The 24,231-nt window shown below is 43.8% G+C and overlaps 2 protein-coding genes across 14 annotated transcripts in view; one reads left to right on the top strand and one right to left on the bottom strand.

Annotated features, from left to right (window-relative positions):
* RTEL1 (regulator of telomere elongation helicase 1) overlaps positions 1–3,247 on the bottom strand; it is a 54,018-nt gene extending 50,771 nt beyond the window's left edge. For all 13 annotated transcript variants that reach the window (XR_003251953.1, XR_003251948.1, XR_003251951.1 and 10 more), the window contains exons 1-4: positions 3,190–3,247; positions 2,520–2,643; positions 1,065–1,263; positions 604–697 (exon numbers count right to left, since the gene is read on the bottom strand). Coding sequence is in view for 9 of the 13 variants with exons in the window: in XM_026056017.1 (XP_025911802.1) it covers positions 604–697; positions 1,065–1,263; positions 2,520–2,621 (395 nt within the window). In the remaining 4 variants the exon portion in view is untranslated. The remainder of the gene's footprint in view (positions 1–603; positions 698–1,064; positions 1,264–2,519; positions 2,644–3,189) is intronic.
* Positions 3,248–3,461: 214 nt separating this feature from the next.
* STMN3 (stathmin 3) lies at positions 3,462–23,775 on the top strand. Its single transcript, XM_026057792.1, has 6 exons — positions 3,462–3,801; positions 9,483–9,643; positions 21,908–22,003; positions 22,630–22,805; positions 23,026–23,217; positions 23,402–23,775. Exons 2-6 carry the CDS (start codon positions 9,625–9,627, stop codon positions 23,459–23,461), a joined length of 543 nt encoding a protein of 180 aa, XP_025913577.1. The 5' UTR covers positions 3,462–3,801; positions 9,483–9,624; the 3' UTR covers positions 23,462–23,775.
* The last annotated feature ends 456 nt before the right edge of the window (positions 23,776–24,231 follow it).

Consider the following 24,231-nt stretch of genomic DNA (forward strand, 5'->3'; position numbering starts at 1 on the left):
GCAAAAACACAAAGCTCCTCATAGGTTAACTTTGATCTAAGGAGTTCAGCCTTGTCATGACTTCCTACTGCCTTACAGAATAAAAAAAAACAAAACACAACCAAACAAAAAAAAACCATGGGAGTTTCACAAAACAGTCCTACTCAGAGGAACAATAACAGCGTGCTCTATTCACACATATAAACTGGAAAAATCTACTCTCCCTGAGCAAAAAAACCCCACAGAGATCTAATGAATTCTTTTGTCTCAAGTTTAGAGAAAGCTTATAAGATTTAAGGAGGTAGGAAAAAATCCCCCGTCCTCCCCTTGCCCCAGGAATTTTAGATGTAAACATAAGTGGAGAACCAGAACCAGACTGAATTCAGGAAATTCTAGAATAGAAGGAGATAAGAAAAGAGAAGCTGTGAACTAAAGGAGGAAAAAAAGAGGGGGGAAAAAAAAAATAAAAAAAAATCCAGGTTCTATACTTGCACATTAGGAGAACTGCATTTCAGTAGGTATCAACTTTTTATACTTTCATCCACACAAATTCAAATAATTATTAAAATAGCTGGGTTTCTCCCCTTTTGCTTGGAATAGAAGCATTATCATAATCATATTTACCTGTAGACTGTGTTCTTTAATTCATTTATGACCTGCGTAAGTTGTGAGTGAGTTCTGGAGGCATAAATTATTTTAGGAATGTCAGTGTAATAAGCTGCCACATAGAGGGGAAAAAAAAAAAAAACATTATTAGCACAGAAAGAAGAACTAAAGATATTATTAGCCTCCCTTCTCTGTGGTGCTACAGTAACAATTTGCTTTGTAGAGACAGCAAGAAATTTTATCATCTAACTATTCACACACAAGAAATGAGCTAAATGGATTTCTAACATTCTAAGAAAACTAAAAATATGTAAAACACCTTTAAAATCTACAAAATAGTATGAAATTGTGCTTCAGCTGCTAAACAATGCCTTCATAGCTTTTATGATTACATACTCATTGTAAGAGATAGCTAAATCAAAAGTGTTCATTATCATTCCTGATTTTTATGTTCAGTGGGAGTGATACAATGTACTTGCCTGGGATATCAGCATCCACAGCAGCATTGCCCCAGGATGACATAGGTCTGTCAGGAAAGAGTTCCACTCCGTTCATACGCTGTGCAATTTTGCGGGCTGAGATAGTGTCTTTAAAGTGTTCCCGCCAAGCCAGAGTGGAACACAGAAGGCACAGTGTCTTTCCTGTGCCTGTAGGGCTCTCCAGAATGCCATTTACTTTCTTTATTGAAGGGAAATAAAAGAAAAAAGGAGAAAAAAAAAAGAGTAATTTGGATATTCAACTGGAATAGATCATTATGCAGTACAGCATTTTCTCAGTAAAAAAGTATTCACTATGTAGTAAACTATACCATATGACAGAAACAGACACATACCCCACAAAGTTTTTACATACAGGACCTGTGACCTCTAAGCAGCTTAGTGAAATTTAAGCTAAAATCCAGAGATAACTGTTATCCTTTATTTAACAGAGGAATTTTTCTTTCTTAAATAGAATGCATCATATTTCAGCATAAAAGACACACAAATATGAGAAATCACTGCAAAAAAATATAAATTGATTCTTATAGAATGCTTATTTTCTTTAGAATGATGACTATATCCCACATCACAAAATCCAGACATAGCTTTGGCAGGAGACTTTGTAAGCAGGTCCTTTTTTAAACCTCTAGCCCTGCTGGACATTCTAATTTCCAAGCGTTTTTACAAACTGAATTCTAAATAACAGGTGAGCTTGCACAGCTGTGATAAATCACATTTAATGCATTAAAAGAATTTATCTATGTAATAGGCTCATAGAAATTTTACTACAATATGAAAAGGTACCAAGCAAGGATCAAGCCACTGCCTATGATCCTGAGGAAAGCCTAAGCTTCCATTTCATCTCTCAGAAGAAAGAGGAACCTGGGAGATCCTGTTCACCAATTCCAGAACAAAAATAACTATTGTTAAAAACATTTCCTTATCTGCTATTGATTCGGTACGATTACCTTATCATAGATAAAATGGCAACTTACACTAACAGTACAATTCACTAACAATACAAAATCAAAACATCTAAGGACAGATTGCATGAACATAAGAACTACTTCCTTAATTTTTCTTCCTTTTCCAAGTTAGGCAAAAATATCCTATCTGCATTTCTACTGAGAGATACAACACTTGCACATTTCTGGGTTTTTAATAACTGTATGCTAAAATAAAAGTACAAATAAAATAAAGTCAAAGAAAATTGAAAAAAGGCAGTATACAGACAATGAAAAGTAAACTTGAATCATGATGCCTTTTTAAAGAAATCCCTTTACACAGTCAGAAATGAGATACATGCAGTAAACGACCTAAAATACGTCTAGGAACTAAGCTGCTGTAGATCTGACTTGTAACACGGTCAAGAATTTAAGTTTAGCAGAGGGAAAACTGCTGAGCCAGAGCCTCTGGGTTGCGAGGAGCAACACGGCGGCACCTCCCAGCAATTACCTTCTGCAGGCACTCGAGCACTTTGGCCATGTACGCTTCCTGGCACTTGTACGGTTGGAAAGGAAAATCCACGGTGACGCCATTTAGAGTAATCTTAGGCATATCTTCTGCAAAGTACCTGAAACTAAGAGCATGCTCGTGATTTGCAATAACACGACGCTAGGAGGAGTCCGTACAGCTGAGAGCACCTCGAGCAGCTACTCAGGAGCGGTGGAAGCGCATCTGCATAACAAACGCCCGAAATGGCCCGTTTTCCCCTCGCAGTCGGGGCCTGCAACGCGTTAACAGCAAATCCGCGCCGCAGCCCGGGCCGGGCGCGCGGGGGCCCGGCGGAGCGGGCTCTCCGGAGGGCCCAGCCGCCGCGTTTGCCCTCGCCGGGGGGGGCAAAGCCGCCGGGCCGGGCTCCGGGGCTGCCGGGCCCTCACAGGCCGCTCCCCTGACGGGGCCGCTTCCCTGCCAGCGCTCCTCGCTGCGCCCGCCCTCTCGCACCGGGGCGCCCCGGCAGCGCCAGCGAAGCCTCCCCCAGCCGGGCCGGGCCGGGCCGGGCCGGGCCTGTCCCGTCCCGTCCCGTCCCGTCCCGTCCCGTCCCGCGCGACCGGGCCGGACCAGGCCGCCCCCCCCCCGGTTGCCATGGGGACGCGGGCGCCGCCGCCGCCACAGCCCCCCTCACCTGGCTCTCTGCCGTTCAGAATCCCCGCGCCTGCCTCACGTGCCCCGCCTCCTTCCCGCGCGTCACTTCCGCCGAGCCCGCTCTCGCGAGACTTTGCGGCGTTGCCCCGGGAACGGGGCGGCGAGTGGCGACGCCCGGTAGGCCCGGCCGTGGCGGCGGGGCCCGTTTGGTGCCGCCCGGGCGGCGGGGCTGGCGGGGAACCGGGGACCGGGGACCGCCCTCCGTGCGCGGCGGGAGCTGCTGCTGCGGCGGCGGCGAGGCGGGGGGCCGCGGGGCGGGGTTGAGCCCTGCCCGGCCCGCAGCAAAGCGCAGGCCCCTGGCAGGAGCCCGGGCCGGGGGGGCCGTTCCGCAGCAGGAGCTGCGTGATTTAGCCGGAAAATCGGGAGGCGCTTTGCCCCCCCGGCTGCTTCTCCTTTCCATCCTAGTGCGGGAAGCCTGGTCCCGCAGAGGCGCTAGACAGACCGTTTGCTTGCAAAAAAGCAGCAAAACGGTGACATCGCTAATGCTTTTTTAAACCTGCTGGGTTCCCCTTAAACGCCTGAGCGCTCCTTACCGATAGCCGGCTGGGGCCAGAATTTCTCTCCCTTCTTTCATTAAGGTGTGGGGCACTAGGTAGGAGAGTGTCTCCTTGACCAGATCTTCTCTCCAACTCACTGTTCAGCTTTACTCCGCCTGTCTGCCACCCTTCGGTGGTAGTGCCTATAGGGAGAATGCAGAATCCTACAGGATTCTCTGTTGAAACTCTATACTTACAGTATAAGGGTTTTTATTTCATTATATTGAGCCTTGTAGTTTCTGCATTAACGATAGTGAGTTCCGATGGGTATCTTTCATTAGGGATGAATGTCCTGCTCCTTTGTTCTCTGCTTTCTTTCGATATGATTCAGCTTTCAGTTTTCTGTCATTATGTCAGTGCACGTGGCCTGGAATGGCTGTGCTGGAATTTAGATTGCTCGAACTAAGGGTTGGTTCCACCCGTATGTGACTGTAATGAATCCTGAACTGTTCTGCATCAATGGATCAGGCAGTGCTTGTAAGATTCTAGCAAGCCATGCAAGTGTTTGAATAAATGGATATGGTTTACCTGGATTGCAGAATATTGCAAAATCATATTTTATGCAGTTACATAAGGAAGAAAGTAGAAGAAAATATTTTATCACACACCACATCTCCATGTAAGTCATTTCAAGTTCCTACACTGTTAGATGGTTACTCTGTAAGTGTAAAACAGGATGTGGCCTCCTATTACTGAAACTTTACAAATGCCCTTATTCTTATCAATTTGCAAGGGGTAATGTCTGTATGTAGAAGTATTCTAATATTTCAAGAGAAGAAAAAAAAGATAAAAAAGAACAGACTTAAATGTGAGTATATTATACAATGTGATCTCTTCTCAAACTTCTGGTATATTCTGTGTCTTCCAAGTACTCAGTTAGTGAAGCTTACACATCCTGCTCTGTTAGTTGCCAGCCTATAATCTCCTTGAACTGAAATTGTCTGTTTTGTAAGTTGTTTTGAATTGTAGCTAATAGGCTAGAGAAATACAACATAGAACACTGGAGTTGGGTGCTAGCAGTTGTTCTGTGATTTATAAGCTTTGTTTTCCAGCTCTTGCGGTACAAAGCTGAACTTAATAATAGAGTATCACTCTTAATAAGGGTCACTATGCTTCAGACCTTAATAAATTATCTATATTCTTGTATGTCTATGAGAAAAGACAGTTGTTTGTGGAGCAGGACATCTTTAATTGGAGAATTCCTAAGGCAATTGTTGCTAAGGACAGAAAGTCTACGGTTGCTTTATATGTCAGACTTGATTTTGAATAATTACAGAAAAGTCATTCAAACATTCCTTGGTTTTTTTTACAGTTTGAGAGCCTTAAAACACAATTTTCTGATGTCATCTGATTTTGAGTTATTCCTTTTGTTCTTCGCTATGCTCGACACAAAATGTAACAACTGATTTTGTTCATGTTTCTGAATGTATTAACTCTTTAACTTGATACCGTCATACAAGATTAAACTGCAAAAGAAATGAGTTTGTAAGAACTGATGGGATGCTGTGAGGATGTGGAATAAGATGTTTATAATGGAGAATAAAGGTTTAAAACTGGCCATAAACCTATCAAATACTCCCTGCCTTTTCTGTCATTATTCCCTGCAAATATATCTTTCATACATTGAAGATGAATATCAGTGTTGTATAAAATCAACATTACTTAAATAGCAGTTAAAATAATCTGATTTTAGCAGTGTTACCTTAGAGGAAAAAGAGCTGGAAAGTTACCAAACCCAAAAAGGAATATGATTCAGCAGATGCGCTCTTGTCCAGAGGCAGATGTGACTCAGCACTGGCTGAGTGCTCCTTATCGTTCTGGAGGGTTATTTCTCTGCACCATTTACCTTACTTGACCAAGTCTGCAGTGCCAGCATTGTCAAGTCTGTCTTTATCATTGCTACTCCAATTTCTTCTAAAACCTAGGAACAGAGCAAACAAAACCTTGTAAATTTAAAGAGAAAGATTTGTTCCTCATTCAAGTTGGAAAAGAATTTTAGAGGTTTACTGCAGCCAGAACGTTTGTGTATGTTGTGACATATATATACGGACATCATTCTCATTCCTGGGTTCTCATTCTGGGATTTGGCTCCCTAGGATAAAACCTGAGTTCTTACAAGGCATGAGTTGGGGGAGGGAAAAGAGGAGAATTTTTAGAGTGGCATAGGGGATAGTGACAGGCCAGTCTCTAAACCACTAATGGCTTCTTCGTGCTTAACCCATCCAGTAGGGAATGCAGCCCACCAGGAGTTCCACACTGCTTTCTCACGTTAGTGGATGGTGAAGAGCTTAGATGAACTATTTTTCGTTAGAAGTTGGCAGTACAAAGTAAGACATGCCTATAAGGAAAAAACGTACAAAAGAAAAATCCTTAAAAAGATAATCCTCAAACTCTGCCGGGGAGTGAATGTGTGAGTGACTGAACCTAACTATGCAGAGAATCCTGCAAGGAGAAAGCTTGTAGATGTAGAAGTACAAGGAGGGTAATTTTCGCTTTTGTTCGGAGGCCACCCATGCAGGATTTCTCCTCCTGGACAAGCAAGAATCTTGAGGAATGGGACAGAAGAGATTGAAGAGCAGCAATGAACAACCGTGAGACCACTGCTATTCATGCGAAGGATATTTTTCTTCTTTTAGATACGAGAGGATTAAGTTGCCGTTCATTGTCCTTCTGAGGATATGTAATGGTTCCTATGGTAACCATCTAAAACTTTTGTTTGACCACATAATTATTTGATTCTTTGATTCCAGATAATCCAGAGCCATGCTGTCTTCTTACTGTTGGGAAATACATGAAAGAAAACCGCTTTCTCTTTGGCACTCAAATTTTAATCACAATCATCCTGTTATTAGGAGGCTAAGGAAATACCCGTTGTACGATGAGGAAACTGAAGCAGATGGGATTAGTGATTTGGTGAAGGCCACGTGACGAATCATTGTTGAAGCCAGAGCTAGACACAGCTTCACGTGCTCAAAATTTTCAGTTCTTTACCAGTTGTAGTTGCTCAGTTGTCTAGCTTTGCCCCGCTAACTTTTTTTGACCAGTTTTAACTGAACAGACCCTGTGATGACCTGAATTCATAGCTTGCTTTACACTTTTAAGTGACTGAATTAATAATCTCCTCTCCTTCCTCGTGATCCAGATCCTTTGTACAATTTGGCCTCATTTCTCAAGTGCACATGATAGATACCAAAGAGGAAACATTCAGAATAACCCTGTTGTTTCCCTTGCCTTAGGGAAACATTTTCCTGATTTAGTGCTGATGTTGTTATCACTGGTTTCTCTTTCTCACTTGCTAAATTCTGCAGAGTTACCTCAGACTGGGCTCAGATAATTTTCTTGCTTGACAGCTACCTTCTTTATCTCCATTCTCGTGTGTTATTTAATAATTTGAGGGGGTTTGACTGCTGCCCTATGGGGGATTTTTATCATTTCATGACAAAAAAAGTCAACTTCTCCTAGCTTCTTGAGACTGCAAATGGTGCTGGAAGGTCTCATGGCTACACTATTGCCATAACTAAGCTGTTGTGTTAGAGTAATATATGACAATCCATGCTCTTCCTTTTAGAGCAGGTGGTTTTCATCCTTCAACCTTATTTCATTAGTCACTGGATTAAATTTTTCCCAAATATTTCTTCTTGCAAGCCTCACTTATGCCAGACTTAAAGCCACAAATAATAATATAAAGAAAGGTGGTTCTACCAGGCCTGTGACCCTTCTTGTAACAGCCACAGCCTGCAAATCTTCCTTTGTGAACTGCTGCCCTAGATGACTCTCCTATAACGAAACACGAGGAGGATTATTATGGGTCTCTGGTTTTAGGATGTATTGTGTACTGAGGAGATAGTTTTCTCTGTTTTCTCTGTCAGGTTGGGAATTTTCTTTCTGTTCTTCAAAATTAATAGACGAGCCCCCTTAGCAGTTTGTGTGTATATACTCTTGTAAACTGCTGTGTTTGTTTTTCTTTCTGAAAATTTATTTTTTGTTGAAAGTATGAGTTTTTGGAAGAAGCCTTTCTATGGCACAGGGATCTTTAATTGTTAGAATTATTGAAAATATTTATAATGAAGTAGTGAAAGAAGTGCATACTACAAAACCAACTTCTTTGCTGGTTCTCTTTGAAAATCTGTTGTTTCGTAATAGTCTGCCTGGTTAGGTGTCACATGTGACGAAGGCAAAGGACACATTAGGAGAATACTCACTGATTTTTCTTAATCTCTGTCACGAAAAAAATACCCAGTGCCTTCAAACACTCCCTAGTGAAAATCAGGGACAACTTGAAATGATAATTACGTTTAAAATAGGGAAGAAGATTTGGCAGGATTTTTCAAATTAACCTATAAAATCTTAGAATTTCAACCCAAGAAGAAAGCAGAGGAAGCTGCAACTATGAAACAGGCCTTGAATAGAACAGAAAGCAGTTAATTGTCCAGTTGGACTAAAAAGGTTCCTGTTCCAAACATACATTGAATTTTTATGCTTAACGTTAATATTTTTCTGAATTAGATTTGATTTTCTATAGTAATTTTTTTCAATGGTAAAGAGGCTTTTCCTTTTACAGTGTTGAGAGACTAGGACACTTAGAGATGGGAGGTAAAATTTATAAAAAAAAAGGAAAATCTCTAACTTTTTAATTGAATTTAAGAGGTGCTGTTTGTGGCTTCTACTTCTGGTTAAGCCAGAACGCCTGCAGCTACTTGAACAACCTGTAGTTCCCTGCAGCTGCTGGAATTGTCTGGGAGCGTCTGCATTGCAGCGCATTGGATAATTTGGGGGTGTTTTCAGTAAAAGGGTACGTGCAGCCAGCAGAATAACGTGTAGCACGAAAGGGCCAATGGCTGGAAGGATTGCATGGGAGTCTCGTGTGAGCGACCACAGCCACCGAGCTGAAGTGTGTCTGATGAAAAATGGGGTGGGGTTTGTGCAGCTGTGGTTGGATGAATAATACCGGGGTACCTGCAGCTGTTAGTAGGAACTGAGGAGGTTTCCTTAGTCTTAAATGTGCATGCGATACATACTTAAAAAGCACAGAGGTATTGGCCCCTTGCAACAGCCACAAAAGGAGAAATGATAGAAAATATGAAAGGAAAAAAATGGAGAAACAGGAGGTCCTGATACCTGGGAAAAAGAAAAAAAAACAACAAAAAAACAGAGAAGTCCCATTGAATTCAGAGGGCTCCATTCTGTTCTTCCTCATCTACTTTTACAGCAGTTTCACCTCCCAACTGCAGTGGTGTTACCCCTTCTGTGCGCCAGTGAAGGTGCAAAAAAAGCATGCCTCAAGATGCTGAGCCTGTCTGGGATCACTCCTTCCTGTGCTGTTTGTCTAAAGCTGCTGCAAGGTTTGGGGTTTGGGTTTTACTTCTCCGCCTAGCTAAGCCAGACCCCAGATGTGGCCCTGTGGGTTGCTGTGCCTTGCAATGACTTGTTTTTTAAAAAAAGATCCGTGAATCTGATCATTTTTGCTTTCAACAGACAAGGGGAAAAGCAATTTAGCCTGTCTAGAGCAGACAAGAAAGGGAAGAAGAGGAGGAAAAATCATCTTTTGCCAGAGCCCTGTCTGGGTGTGTCTCCTCCCCCTCCCCCTCGGTGGGTCTGTATTTCTGGCAGGCAATCTAACTGGGAGGGATCTGGCGTCAAAGCCACCCAGGAGAGGAGGCCTGATACGCTCATTAATATTCTGAACTAGTGACCCTTCTTCTTCTTTCCACCCCTTCCCTTTCTCTCCGCTCTCCAGCCTCTCCCTGCCTCCGATGGCTGCAGCCCCCTCCAGCTGAGTCAGTTCTTCCCTCCCCGCAGCATTGCAGCACCTCCGCAGGCTCCCTGCACTCCTGCTTCTGCAGCGCCCACACTGTCTTCTCGGCTCCCACCTCAGCAGCATGGCCAGCACCGTCTCAGGTAGGACAGAAATCTTTTGAGTTTTGTAATCAACACTCTTATAGAATGATCATTTTTATTTTCTATTGTTATTGTAAGGGTTTTTTTCCTTGCATTTTGGGGGAGTTCTCTGATGAAGAGACAGCTGGTATGGCAGCATTGTTCCCCTTCCTCCCCCGTACACACACCCCTCTGATGCAAGATAGCAGGTGGGCTTTTTATTTTAATATGAATTCACGTGTGATAAACTTGCTCATTTAAAATATTCCTGACCTTACATTGTACCCTAAGAAGATGCTGCTGCATGTCAATTAATGGTTATTTTTGTAACATAATACAGCTTTTTTTTTCCCTAAGAAAAACCTGCTTACTGAGTGGCTGGATGCAGAGAAACTAGAAATTACATTTTGTTTTGTGAAGATCATGTATTTCCCAAATGGGTCATGGAAAGAAAGACACTGGCAAGAAATTGACAGCAATGCCCTAAAAAATCCCTCAAAACCCGAGCAGAAAAACCTAGATGGGTTTCTGTGTATTCTCAGAGCTTCCCATCCTTACGTTTCTTCCACAGCTTGCATTTCTTCATTAGAAGATGCTGCAGGGGAGCGGTCCTCTGATGGCGTTGAGTGAAATCAAATGCTGCAAGGGAAGCCCTTCCTCCCTCCTGCAGTAATAATGGGAATAATAGCACTGCTGCATGCTGTCCTCGCAGCCCAGGGAACCTGGCTCCGAGGGCCAGATTTGGCTGCAGTTTGCCAATCTGCTGTAAGGATGCTGTACTTCTTCAGTGAAACTGTTCCCTAAAGATGAGTCTTGCCACTTTTTCCTGGGGAGAAGGGATTCAAATGGCTGGAACTGGAAACTTGGAGGAGAAGAAAAGCCTGAAATGATACAATGAACAGTGGGTGGGTTTTGAAGGTTTTTTCTTTTGTCTTTTTCTTTAAAAAAAGAAAAAGTTCTCTCCTAAAACTGCTCTTAATTCTATAGTGCTTTAGAGAGGGGCTAGGGCGGGTGAAGCTAAATCCTAGACAGCTAGGATATAGGTCTGAATAGGAACAGAAGACAAAAAGGAAAAGTGAGTACTGCTTTGTGCCCCCTCCCAGCCAGTGAACTAGCCAGAAGGATACCAGGCAATGTTTCTTGCTTCTTTCACTGGCTTTTCTCTGTGTTTCCTGCTGTGCATTTTCTATTGCTTTCTCCTTTTAAAAGATCAGTAAAAGCAACAAGAAAGGGACAGAAAGATGGGAGGTGGTGGGAGGTGGGTAAGGGCGCAGCTTATCCAAAATGGGCTTTGCATGCAATTAGGAAATGGAAAAGGAGCATTGTAAAAATGTGTCTGTATGATAGAAAATCTTCAGCTATTGTATATATTTGTGTGAGTATCCCTCTGTCAATGAGTGTGTGTGCCAGTCCGTGCTCTGAAGGTCCCACCCATCTGTCTTCCTTTCCTACAGAATGGGATTGGATCTAATTTGCAAAGTGGGGGTGGGAGGGAGAGATCAGACCTACCAGCCATCTAACCAAGGTTGCTTCGAACTTGACATGACTGAGCGGTGGATGAAACATGCATAGACACAAGATGCATTTTTCATTTGGTGCATTCTTGCCCTCCTGACCCACCATAGATCTATGACATATTTCACCTTCTCGAAAACGCAGTTTTACTGTCAAAGGAGACTTAGAATCATGATGAAGAGTGTGCTTCAGAGAAAGTACATTTCCTTTTGGGTCAGATCAAGCAGAGAAACAGCTTAAAAGAGTAGAGAAGTCATGGGAAACCGGTGTTGTGGCAGGAGGAAAAAGAATAGAGAAAGCGTTTGCTGAGGAAGAGAGCCAGGCTGAGCCTCGCCCAGCTGGCTTTGCAGGGAGCAGCTTCCCATTAGCTATCGCATTTATATCAGGAATAGAAAGTAGACTGCAAAGACAAGAGAAAAAGGCAAGCAAATCCTGTAAATGAAGGAAAAAGTCTTGTTTTCTTTCTTCTTTATTTTCTTCTTTTTTCCCAGTAAAAGCAAATCTGTGCTGGAAGGAGCAAGCTGTAATTGTCTGCAGCTGATGCCCATGGGCTTATCTCCCTTGGGAAGATTTTCTTGGGTTTGTTTAAACAAACAAATCAATTCGAGATGAAAAGAAATGTCCCTTGCTTCCCCTATCCCACCAGTCATCTCTATTTTCTATCTGCCACCTCAGACGTTTTCTCCTGGTCATGATTGTTGTTTTCAGTGATAAAGCAGAGGAAGCGGCAGCACATGCTCAGTGCAGGCTCAGCTGCAGTGATGGCCATGCTGTGCTGGCAGACCTTGCAGGGGCAGAGCCCTTGGACCTCCTCTTGAGATCATCTGGACAAAGTGTTATCCTTTTGCATACCTGAAAAGGGGAGTCTGTGTGGACTCTGCCAGACTATATAACTTTCACCCTCATCCATAGGTATCTGGGTTGGATAAACAGGCAGATGAGTACCAGTGGCCTTTCTTAGGGATTACGAAATGATGCAGTAACATGAAAGCCTCATGGGCTTTTCTCAGATATAAGTATGTCTGAGAAGGTGGAGCCAAGATGAAGCATTGTGGTTTGTCATTCTAGGCCGCACAGCTGGACATCATGTGGTAAATGTGCCTTGACAGATCGCAGGATTTTCCCCTCCTGAGTTGAAATGTGAGAATCGTATGACTATGTAGGTGTGGGTTATCCCCTTAATCCCTTTTCTGGACTATATTGGTGGACACCATACAGTATTGCCAAATTGTCACTGATGCAGGACCCAAGCCCAGTCAGAGTCCTTTTTGTCTAGTCTCTCCATCTCTCTGTGTTCTCAAGAAATTACTTTTTATTTTTCTCTCTCTCTTCAGGTGTTGATGGAATATATATGGCCTATACTAGACATTCATGGTACTTTTATTTGCATTTCAGTTTCACAAGCCAAGAGAATACACTGTAGACATTTCTTTTTTTTTACCACTGTATCCAATCAAGGGTTCTAAATCCTTGGAAAATGTTTGTTCTTTCTAAAATATGAATCATATCTTTACTGATGGCACCTTATAGATTCTGTGAGGAAAGATCCCTCAGATACTTCAGAAGCGCCCTTTCTTGGAGTGTTTCAATGTTGGTTCAGATCTAGTGAATGCATTGCTTTATCAAATGAATGCATTCTCCTTCTGCAAAGGAAAAGCTGAGATTTAGTGGTGTGATGTAGCAATTGGAAGGTCTGCAGACAAGATCTTCTGAAGAGTAAATGGAAGACTTGTGTGACAGCCATGTGGGCAGCAGCATGGTTTGCATCTTCACACCTTCTTAGGGTGAACTGGACTAATGGTTTTCAATGACAACACTTGGAGGGAATCTCAAGCTCACCAAATGTTCTATACAGTTCCCTTAAAGTTAACTGAGAACACTGTAACCTTCTGAGCCATTCCCTTAGAACATTTTCCTTCCCATTCCCCTTATGACATGTGCTTTATTCTTTTAATTATAAACCTAGACTGGAAAAAAAATTCCTATCCAGAGGGAAGTTTAACTAATAGTCAGATCTTTGGCTGTGATTTAGATATACAAAAGAGCCAGAGAACAGTCAGATGCCATGTGCATGTGCTGTGGTACTTTGGCAAATGCTAACTGGTGAAGAGCTACTCAGTGTATTTCAGAACAAGTCCTTTTATTCATTCAGGGTGCTTCCACACTTTCAGTGTCGTACTTGAGAATCTTATATTCTCTGACTGTGTTTATACAAATAATATCTCTGTATAATGGGCAAGTACAGTAATTCCAATTTAATGGAAAGGGAAGATCCAAAGAGACCAAATGACCAGTCTGTGGTCACACAGCATATCTGTATCTGTGACAGATCATGGCATTGGACTCCTATCCTTGATTGTCTCATTAACTTCTGGCTTATCCAATCCCCAGCTCCTCTGTAGCTCTTTTTCTCAGCTGAGCCTCACAATCTGGATCTATGTTTGCCCACAGACACTGAGGAATAGTTGCCACCATTTTGGCTTCTTCATCTGCTTTATTAAACAACGCAGTCCATGCTTCTTTCCTTCCATGAATCATTCCCTGACAATCAATCACTCACCCATCCCAGACTGCTAGGTCTCTGCTTCACAGCTTGACCCTTTCTCTGTCACTGAGCCAGCAAAAGAGATTTCCCTGGTTATTTTCCTGGGGGCAGCCCACATGTTCAAGTGTAATAGCTGAAGTGATTTGACAATCTATTGACTGTGCATAATATGAGTTGATGTGGTGTACATGAGCTGCAAATGAAACCTAGGAGGAAGGGAGCCAGGTGATTTGAAACCTTTTCTGGGTGATAGTTTAGCAGATGTCCAGCAGAAGGCAAAGTAATCCTTGCATCTGCCTGTTCTCCTGAGTGAGTCCACATGAGCCCACAGTAACTTCTGGGCTTCAAATCCCATGGTGAGCAGCTGAAATGGTGTGTGGCATCAGTGTGGTGTACAGCAGCTGATCTGAAACAAAGCCGCTAGAGAACTGCTACACTTTGTCTTCCCTTTTCAATACAAATGGAGCTGCATCACCTCTGTCCCTCAGGAATCCCATTGGTTTTTATTGGTTCCAGTTCCTGCCCATACTGCAGTTTTCTCAGTGTTGTGAGCTACAGGCCTACATTTGTTTTACTAGAATGGGAAGGGGGGAGAAAAGAGCTGAGGTTTAATCTTAGTGCTAATACACCTGGACACTGTTAGGAATTTTTCGAGGCATGGGAGATGTCTTCCTGACCTGTTAAATCAACTGTTTTTGTGGACCAAAAGAATAGAAGTGTGTTAGACTGAGATGAAGAACTGGCCATTATGTAGTATTATGCTAATATTCTTACCAGGAGAGAATATCTACAGTCTATTATACTCTCAAGACTTATTGAGGATTATGCTTGCTTTTGCTGTATATGTGGCATTACATTTTTTGTGCTGAAAGACTCTCAATTCTCTGTCTCTCTCATTTCTTTATCTTCTGTTTGTGCTTTGGCTACATTTGTAATTGGTCTAGTCTCATTTTTATCATGGTATAATGTTATTTATGGAAGCAATTCTTACTTCCCCCAAATTATCTTTGCAATACAGGTAGTTTTCATGTAATAACCTTCCTTTGACCTTGCTATCAGATATAGCACATTCAGTCTCATCCATTTTAATTGTCTGAATTCACATAAATTAGTCTTGCTATGCCTCTGGTTTGTTATGGATTACTCTGTATTGGTGTTGTGCCTAATGGCCTAGCTCCATTTTGCTGGACCTCATTAAACACCTAACGAACAGACAGGCTGTTCAAACCGTTTACAGTTTAATTTTACCTAGTTAGGAGGCAAAGAACGAAACTTATTTCTCCGTTACTGCTGGTGAGTCCAAGCACATCACAAGTGAGAAGATCGTTCCTGTTGCTTGCGCACCGCACCCTTCCCCAGCCACTAGCTCCATTTCCTGTGCCACAATCGCTCAGGGAGCAGCTGAATAGTGTCTCCAGGGGTTAACCTGGAGATAAACACTTTACAGGGATAAATGCTCTATAGTGTTCATGTCAAGCAGCAGGAATAAGAAAATGCAGTATATACTAAATGGCACTAGAGGGAGCTCAGGAAGTGAGTCACTTGAGAGAAAGCAAATGGATAATGCTCTGGCCTTTTTGGTAGCTTGGTTTGAATAAAGATCCAGGTAAACCACCTTGTTCTCTCCTTGCAACAGGGCAAAAGTGATTTTGCCTGTGCAATATATACAATACAGAGAAAAGTTAGATGAAAAATTTTAATTATTGATATTAATTATTGCATTGGGTGTGCAATGGAGTGTGAACAGAGCAGGATCAGAGTGGGCTGGTTACTGTGCATAAATATTCACAAATGTTGAGGGACTGACTGCACCTTTTTAGATAGCATTGTGCCTATTAAACCCAAGATCCTGTGAAGACAATAAAACACAAGGTTACTGTACTTTACAGGGTGAGACTCTGACATGCTTTCTATATCTCTTACAGTTTATTTACTTCTTAATTTGCAAAACTCAGCTATTTACAATGTTTCATCCCAATCCTAATATTAAAGCAGTGAAGTCTAGTGACTTAGTGGTGAAGACCATACCAGAGTGAATGAGCTTGCTACCTATCATCTTATTGCAGTATTTGTCTGAAAAATAAAATATCAGTAATTTATACTTGAGACAACATGCCATAGATTAGTCTAAGCAGTGATCTGGCTGCCCTGTTTCTCTACCTGTAGGCAAGGCAAAGCTCTTGTGTGCACCTCTGAGACCAAAGTGATGCTTTGGTGTAATATCCCTTAGGAATTGCTGCTCATAAGTGTGCAAGTTCTTCATCCTCTATGGCTTTTTGAGTTTCTGATCTTTAAGCCTATAACAGTTTTTTAATGGAGTCGGATAACCTGGTTAATTTACACAAATATACAGTATTTGTTCAGCCTAAACTGAACAAATTTATTTTTACTAACTTAGAAGAACTTTATTTAAGCATCTATGCAAATAGATGCTTAAATAAAGAGTTCTTCTATTCTGTTTAACTATTCTCAAAATGTGTAAATTTGTGTCCTGGCAGGGACTGGTCTACCGTATTGTACTCTGGCCAGCCAACTGTCATATCTTGGTGAAAGGATTTTGTCCGCTGGAACACATATGTGTCCTCAAAGCCCATATCTATTGGCAAATGTGAGCGCAGAACCTCCTGAAGTAAAGCAGTCAATGCTGAGGTTTGCGATGCTGGTCTTTTCCTCCCCTGGGAGTTTTAAGAATGCTTTTTCTGATACAACTGTGAATGGGAAATAGTCTTGCTTCAGGAGATCTTGGATTTGATCTTCATTGGCACAGTATCTTAAATAGTGACTCAGAGGGCATGTTCCTTACTTGTATTTGCTAAATTATAAATCCTCCCCTGCTGAGCAAAATGGAGCTCTATCAAGGGATCGTACAGAAATATATGGAAAAAGTCTGACACTGAATCCAAGACCAGTTCTAGAAGGAGGTGTACTTTAGCAATGTGATGATATTGTGGAGCCCATCTGAGTGTCCTGCGTGACAGCTGTGACTGCTCCCCTTGTCCACATGGTTGTAGTATCTGTTTGCAAGGATTGAAGTGCTCAGTTCATTTTTGGTTAGTTGCAATTTTGTTTATGTGTGAGCAATGGAGAGAGAAATGTAGTGTTCCTGGCAACGAAGTCGCAATCTACATTCAGTCAGAGATCAAATCCCAACACATAAAAATGACCAAGAATTATTATTATTCATTAATTTACTTATTTTTCTGTAGCCTCCAAAAAGTAGCAGTCCTTTCCCAAATTTAGCATAAAGCCTTATTCTTACTCCAAAGAGCTTTCCTTCCGCATTGTAAAGACGCATAGAATTTTGGGGACAGAGGAGAACAAACAAGTCAAATTGAAGAGAGTTCTAGCCAAGTCCTCATTGTATGGTGCTTGAATCATAACATATTATATTTATATAGGGCATGTAGACACTGTCTAATGTAGACTTTCAGATCTTCCAGTCTCTTGGGAGTGTAAATGTCCGTACTAACCCTTCACTAAAAATTTCTGCCAGAATCCTCTCTGGTGTCTGGCAGATGTGTCATTACACACAGTCTCTATCAGGTAGGCCCTGCTGGCCATTTTTTCTCTGAGGGAAGGGGAGTCACTTGGTGCGTGTTTTCCCCTTGCTGACCCCAATGCTATGTTGAGAGATCCTGAGCCCTGCCTGGGGATTCATATAAGTTCTGATACCTTCGGAAAGACTAGAAATCTAGAATACACCACATCACTTTAGAGAGAGGACCTTGCATTCTGGGCAGGTGCATCAGATATTTGGCTTTTGCTTATTTCCTTCTCTTGTCTCTATATACTACCAAGGAGATCCATCTAAAATTGAGGGAACAAATTAGATAAAGGATTTCAGGTAAAAGACAACATAGTCAGGTTTACTAGGAAATTTATTTAACTGTCTACCTTCAATTCTTTGAAACTGATGAAAGAATCTCCCTAGAGTGTTAGGAAAACCCATTTCCCCAAAGAGCTTTATTTCTGATGGAATAAGTGCAGAAAATGCCTTGTCAAGAAAGTCCTGCAGTAAGTGACTCCTCCCTGCTTCCAGATATAGGTGATATGTGGAGACATGATGTGTGTGGCTTGCTGAATCCCACCCCCCCTCACCCTCTGCCCTCCCATTTCATGCAGATGATAGCATAGAGCCTTGGCAAGTAACATAAAGCCAGGGATAATGTCTGCCAGGCAGTTACATTTCCAATGTCTCTCAAACTCTGCCTTTGAGTAGGAAGAAGAGCTTAGAAGATATTAATAAGCATACAACATGAAACCATAAGAACAAAAGTCGGGCTTGTCTGCACTCTGCCTTATTAATGTTGCTCCACTAACTATACTGGGATTGTCATAGCAGTTGTGCTCTGTAGATATCTCTGACCTTTGCAGCAGTATCAAATATGTGCTAAAACTTGGGCATGACTCTGGCAAAACCAGCATGTGTTCATGAAAAGGCTCAGACATTCTCTATGGAAAATACTGGAGCTGGAACCCTGGTTCAAATAAGTTATGCCTGTTTGAGAATGCAGGGGATAGTGAGAAATCCACCTTTCCATTCTCCTGATCCTGAAGGTAACTGGGGTCTGAACTTGCCCTAGGACAGCTCAGAACAGTTTCTGTTCTGATTGGGTCAGTCTACCGTCAACATCAATAGGTGAAAAGCAGTGAGCAGGGTGATGCTACAGCCCTACATCAGAGGAATCCCAGGTGACCAGCTGATTCAGCTTCCCATCTCCTTTATAGCGTCAGATCAGGATCTACCTGTCCTTTCACGATGCCTTTCCATATTTTAGCCTAATAAGTGTATTACAGGCACTGTATAGCAGACACAGATGCCACCTACTGTTTGTCACTGAAAGCTTCAGATGCAAAGCACAGGAGGACGAGGGCATCACTGTGGCAGCTTCTGGGTCTCATGGGTTTGACAGCCGGAGCAGAGGCGGTGGGTTTTCTGGGATGTGGGTCGGGGGCCGGTTATATTTTTCTTCAGGGGTCGGGGTCCTTCTCTCTCTCTTCCGTCGGAAGCCCCCGGCCTCGGCGCTGCCTGGGGGCCGGCGGCGGTGCTGAACGGACAGCTCCGCGCCGCGGGCCGGCGCCGGGGGCGCTTCGGGGGCGGCGGTGCTGAACGGACAGCTCCCGGGGCGGGGGGCGGCGGGGGGCTGCGCGGGGGGCCCGGGGCTGCCGGGCCGGCGGCGGGGCTGAACGGCCCTTCCCCGGGGCCGGGAGGGCTCGGTCCGCTGCCGCCGTTCCCGCTGTTTCCCCCATCCCGCGGCGGGCAGGCTGGAGCAGGCTGTGCCCGGCAGCGAGGGCTGCCCGACAGGTCGGGGCTCTTCGTGCTTTTCCCCTGCGGAGGCCTCTGGAGGTAGCAGACCCCGGCCCTGCTCCCCTGACCCGTGTGCTCACATGCAGCTAATTGCGTCTGATGGCTGGCGCCAGGGTGCAGCTGCAGGTTCCAGCGCTGGGAGGAGGATGCACACCACTTTCATAGCTCATTAATGTGCTGGCCACAGCTCAGCGAAGTGGTGTCCCTTTGTCCTCTCTCTCCTTTTCATTTTAATTGACAGAGAGGGACGGTCAGTTTGCTCTGCAGAAGGGAAAGCAGGACAGGAAAGATCCCAATGGAATGGAGGCAGCTGTTAAAAAGAGAAGTCAGTACAACAGACCTGAAAGGCAGTGGCTGCAGCATGCACTTATCTACACAGAGTACCATGAAACCAATACCAGGGAGACCTACTGAAGTTCAAATAATGAAAAACAAAGCATTGAAGTGCTAGGAGACACTTAAACCAGTAGGTCAGGGATGTGGCACATCCGTTTAATGCCTTGGTTTCACCCAGGACCAGGCATAATGGTACAGCAAGGACCTCAGTGCTTGGTTTGTTTCTGTTAAATGATACAGTCTCCCTTCTAGTCCAGAGGATGAGACATTATTAGCTCAGTGCTACATGCCGCTATCTCTAGCACAGTACAGCACTCTCAGAGGTTTTCCAAAGGCCTTTTGATTAAGAACAAAATCAAAGATGTTCTGCTCTATAGCTTGCACTGCCAATGTAAACTATTCTTGTTTGGTATGCATTTAACAGGGAGCAGATCTGGGCAGGATATTAAAATCAGAATGGGAAGCAAATTGAAAAGTGTTTATTAAAGATTTGAGCTGCAGGGATTGTGGGTTAGCAAAAGGAGGATGCTAATTACAATCAAGTTCTTTACCAAGGAGGGAAAATAAATGCAAGTACAAAGTAGCCATATAGAACAAACTGCATATGCATTCCTCTGCTGTCCTTCGTATCATCTAAAACCTGCTAGTTCTTTTATAAAACAGAGTACTTTCAGGAAAGCAGAGGAGACTATTTGAAAGGTGTTCCAGAGGGGCTGTAGGACACAGCATGATGTTTGAAAATTATTTTGCAGTTCTCATCAACTTCTAATGCCTCTTCATATCACAGAGTTTGGGGGCTAACTGGAAAGTTATCCCTCTTGCTAAACAAGATTGACTCTTTGGAAACCCGCAGGCTGGTTCCTGCTGATTTCCTGATCTGCAGGTACCTCTCCAAACTGTCTCCTAAGGGAAGGGGTCTTCCCTTTCCCTGCCTGGCAGAGGGTCTTGCTACAAAATGTATGTGGTATTGGCTGCTGGGATGCAGACTCATCTCTGGCTGGAGTTCTAGGTCAGAGCAGGAGCTCAATAACCAAGGGACAAACCAAGGTCAGAAGCACAAGGACATGTGGGAAATCCAGAAGCAGGGCAAAGACTGGAAACCAGAACATCTGTGCTGTGAGGTGGAGGCAGGAAGAAGAGCAGCACAAAGGGGCTCAGAGCAGGGTCAGCAGAAGCAGACAGCTGTGCAGACTCTGTCCCTGTGAGCCTGGGCATCCCCTGAGGAGCCAGCCCAGGGCAGAGCCTCACAGTCTCCAGCGTCCATGAGATGGCAGAACCTGCTGCTGAGCCATCAGCTGCTGACCCACAGCATCCTGCTGGCTCTGGTGCCAGGGGCTGCGGTAACAGCTGCTCCTGGAGTTAGTCTTCAGCTGGGATTCAAAGCTTTGTTAGTAAAGTTACTCAGTCTTATGAGATAGTCTACTAAAGAAAGTGAGCTTGTGTTTGACACTTAAAGGAGTGTCACCATTCTTTAGGTCTCTCATGCTGTGACCTTGACAAGCTGAGAAAAGTGTCACAGTCAGAGCAAGGATCTGGAGTCACGATGCCTGGATTCTCTTCCTCCCCACAGCCCTGACCCTCATAGCAGTGATGTTGTGAGAGTTACAGTAATGTTAGAAAGAACTTGAAAGCCTGAGAGAGCACCTTTCAGTTTTTAAGTCTTTCTTCTATTGTGAGGTTCTTCATCAGGTATGTGCTAGCAGTTCATTGTCCTAAATGTGCTAAACTCCAAGAATGGAGGTGAAGATTGCGCTGGAAGGAAGACTCCCTGCAAGCTGTGTTGTTCTCCCTAAAGTAGAAGCTTGGTGCACTTGTGATCACTGAGGATGCTGCAGTGCATCCTCTGGTCACAGGAATGATGAGCAAACTTGAGTGCTCACAGCAGCAGAGCATAAAAGGATTGTGTATTTCACTGTCCTTCACAGAAGGTTGTGGGGACAGCATTTACTGTAATTGCAGACCAGTAGCAACCTCTGCCTGGATGGGCCAAGATGGTGACAGAATCCTCTTACGCCCTATCTGCTTCTGTAGTGAAGGAGGTACATTGTGAAGCTGGGTTACAGCAGTTCTCCCCTTTTTTTCTCAAATCTCCATCTGTTCTCCGCATACCTGACTGCATCTTTCCTCCTGATCCTGGGTCAGAAATGCTGAATTGTGAAATACTGGGATTGCGCCATGGGTTGAGAAATGTTTCTAGGCTCTAGCGGGCATCATTTTTACCTCTGAGTTTGGAAGCGGAATGGAGGAAGGATTTAGGTTGCTGTTACTATATGGTTAACTCGTGCTGAAGCTTATCAGCTCCTTTGGATGGAAAATCCTCCACAGGAACTTTTATCTGTGGAAATGGTAAAATTCTAATGTGTGTCTTCCCATGGCATTTGCTATACCAGCAGCTAGTTTAGTCTATTCTAGAACAGGCAGTCTCTGGGGATGTTTTGGCAACCTATGGCAGCCTGAAAAAGCCTCCATAGAGTCTGGTAGTTAAAAATGGGCTTTCTTGTGTCTACTTGCTTCTTTTTTCCATGAAAAAGACCTGGCATTGCTATTAGACTCTTCTCATTGCTACTTCTTATTTTTTCAGCCTACAAGGAGAAAATGAAGGAGCTGTCTCTGCTCTCTCTCATCTGCTCCTGTTTCCACACCCAGCCACATCCTAATACCATCTACCAGTATGGAGGTACGTATTGTGTCCACATAGAAGCTATAGAATTGTTTGCATATCCTCCCTGCTAGCAGCTTCAGTGAACATGGGAGCTCTTCAGCACACTGCGCTGTCCCACCCTGAAGAAGCAATCCATGTTTTAACCCATGGTCTCTATTTAGTCTTCTTTCACAGTTTATTTTATTAACATGTGACCCACATTTACCCAGAAAGAAACTGCTTGCAGAGGCCCTCTAGTTCATCCTGGGGTGACATACAGTATGTTAACAACAGTGTGGCCTTTCTGCAACTATTCTGTGGCTTTAAATTAATTACATTGACTAGGGGGAATTTGAAGCTGATCACTACTTGCTGATAAAGAGAACAGTGTCAATGTGGAAGTAAAAATAAGAATGTTATTGTCAAATGTCCCAGTGAAGAGCAATATTACGGGATAGTTTTGTCAGAGGGTAAGGAAGTTCCAGATGAAACTTGGAGAAAATTTTGGAGATAGAACAAAACCACCCAAGTGGGAGTTTGTTCAGGACATGGGAGTTAACACCCTTATTCTTACATGAAGAACTCTGTAGCCCTTAGGTGAATGCTCTCCTGAGTGTCACAGGTACACAAAGCTCCTGTTGTTTTTTTTTTTTTCCACAAAGATATGGAGGTGAAGCAGCTGGATAAGAGGGCATCGGGCCAGAGCTTTGAAGTAATCCTGAAGTCCCCTTCAGATTTATCTCCCGAGAGCCCAATCCTTTCTTCTCCCCCCAAGAAGAAGGATCTGTCCCTGGAGGAACTGCAGAGGAGGCTGGAGGCTGCAGAGGAGAGGAGGAAGGTAAGGAGATATTCTGTAAAAGCAGTGACTTTTGTGTGACTGGTACTAAGTTCCCCAAGCCCTAAAATTGTCTTATCAAGAGCAATCTAAAATGTCTGAAATAGTGTTCTTACATGTATTCTTATTCATCTGTAAATTGTTGAGTGAGACATGGGAGTCACGTCTGTTGGTCATACACTCAAGTCCTTAAGCATTTTTCCATGGCGTTGCTTTCCCCCAGACCCAGGAAGCGCAGGTGCTGAAGCAGCTGGCGGAGAAGCGGGAACATGAGCGGGAGGTGCTCCACAAGGCTCTGGAGGAGAACAACAACTTCAGCCGGCTGGCTGAGGAGAAACTCAACTACAAGATGGAGCTGAGCAGGGAGATCCGTGAAGCACACCTTGCTGCCTTGAGGGAGCGGCTCCGTGAGAAGGCGAGTGCGCGGCCCGCGGCCTGGCACCTCGGGAGCGGGCAGGGTTGGGGGCCCCACAGCGGTGGAGGGGCCGTTTGTGCCCTGGTCCTTGCAGTGCCACCCTGACAGGCTCTCCTCGGGTGTCACTGGGTTGTATGTGTCCTGGGTATACGCATACCTAGCGTGGTGTCTCCTGTCTTTGCAGGAACTGCATGCAGCTGAAGTTCGCAGGAACAAGGAACAGCGGGAGGAGATCTCTGGATAAAGGGCTTTTCTACACATCTAGCACCTGATTCCTGTTAACAAATCAACCAACCAACACATTTTATTTTGTTTGTCTAGATGCAACATTTGGGTCTCCATTCTTTCCCTCCCCCTGGTGTTAGTGCCCCAGCTACACGCTTCTCTATCTCCGCATCCTTAATTGTTCAGTACTTGTGGGGATTCACAGTTCATAGGGACCTCTAAGCAGAATAGCAACTAGTTCACATGAAATATAGAATCAGTGAATCAGTCAATCAAACAGCTTCTTTGGGGGGGTTGTCCTTTTTTAAAAGATATTTCTTAAACTGATGTAAAGGATTAAGTTATTAATAAATTCAACCAGCAGTGTCATGGAGATACGGATTTCTTATCCGGGGCTTTTACTACTCTTGGTGTTTGCTCTGAGCCAAATATCAGTTTGAGAATAATGGGAAGTGATAATTTCTTTATGTGAAGTGGTATAACTAATAGATCCTTTATTTCCCAGTGGTAGGAGAAAGGAATAAGAGAGGGATGGGATGGCTCAGGGAGTTGTGGCATGCAGACCTTTTCATCTCTTGTTTATTATCTGAAGCCAGTCCAGGTAGGCAGTGGCCAAAAGTCATTATCTTTGGATGATTCTTTGATAGCCCAAATGAAAATAACTAGGGGTCTCAAACCAGAACTTGGTGAGAGGTGCCCACATCCCAGAAAGTCCCTATCACAGCGAGCACTAGCTGATATCCTAGTTGGCCACAGACTGAACAAGCCTGTAGACTTAACTGCCCTCTC

This window comes from Apteryx rowi, unplaced genomic scaffold, assembly GCF_003343035.1.
Source record: "Apteryx rowi isolate R43461 unplaced genomic scaffold, aptRow1 scaffold_0, whole genome shotgun sequence".
NCBI classification, from domain to species: Eukaryota; Metazoa; Chordata; class Aves; order Apterygiformes; family Apterygidae; genus Apteryx; species Apteryx rowi.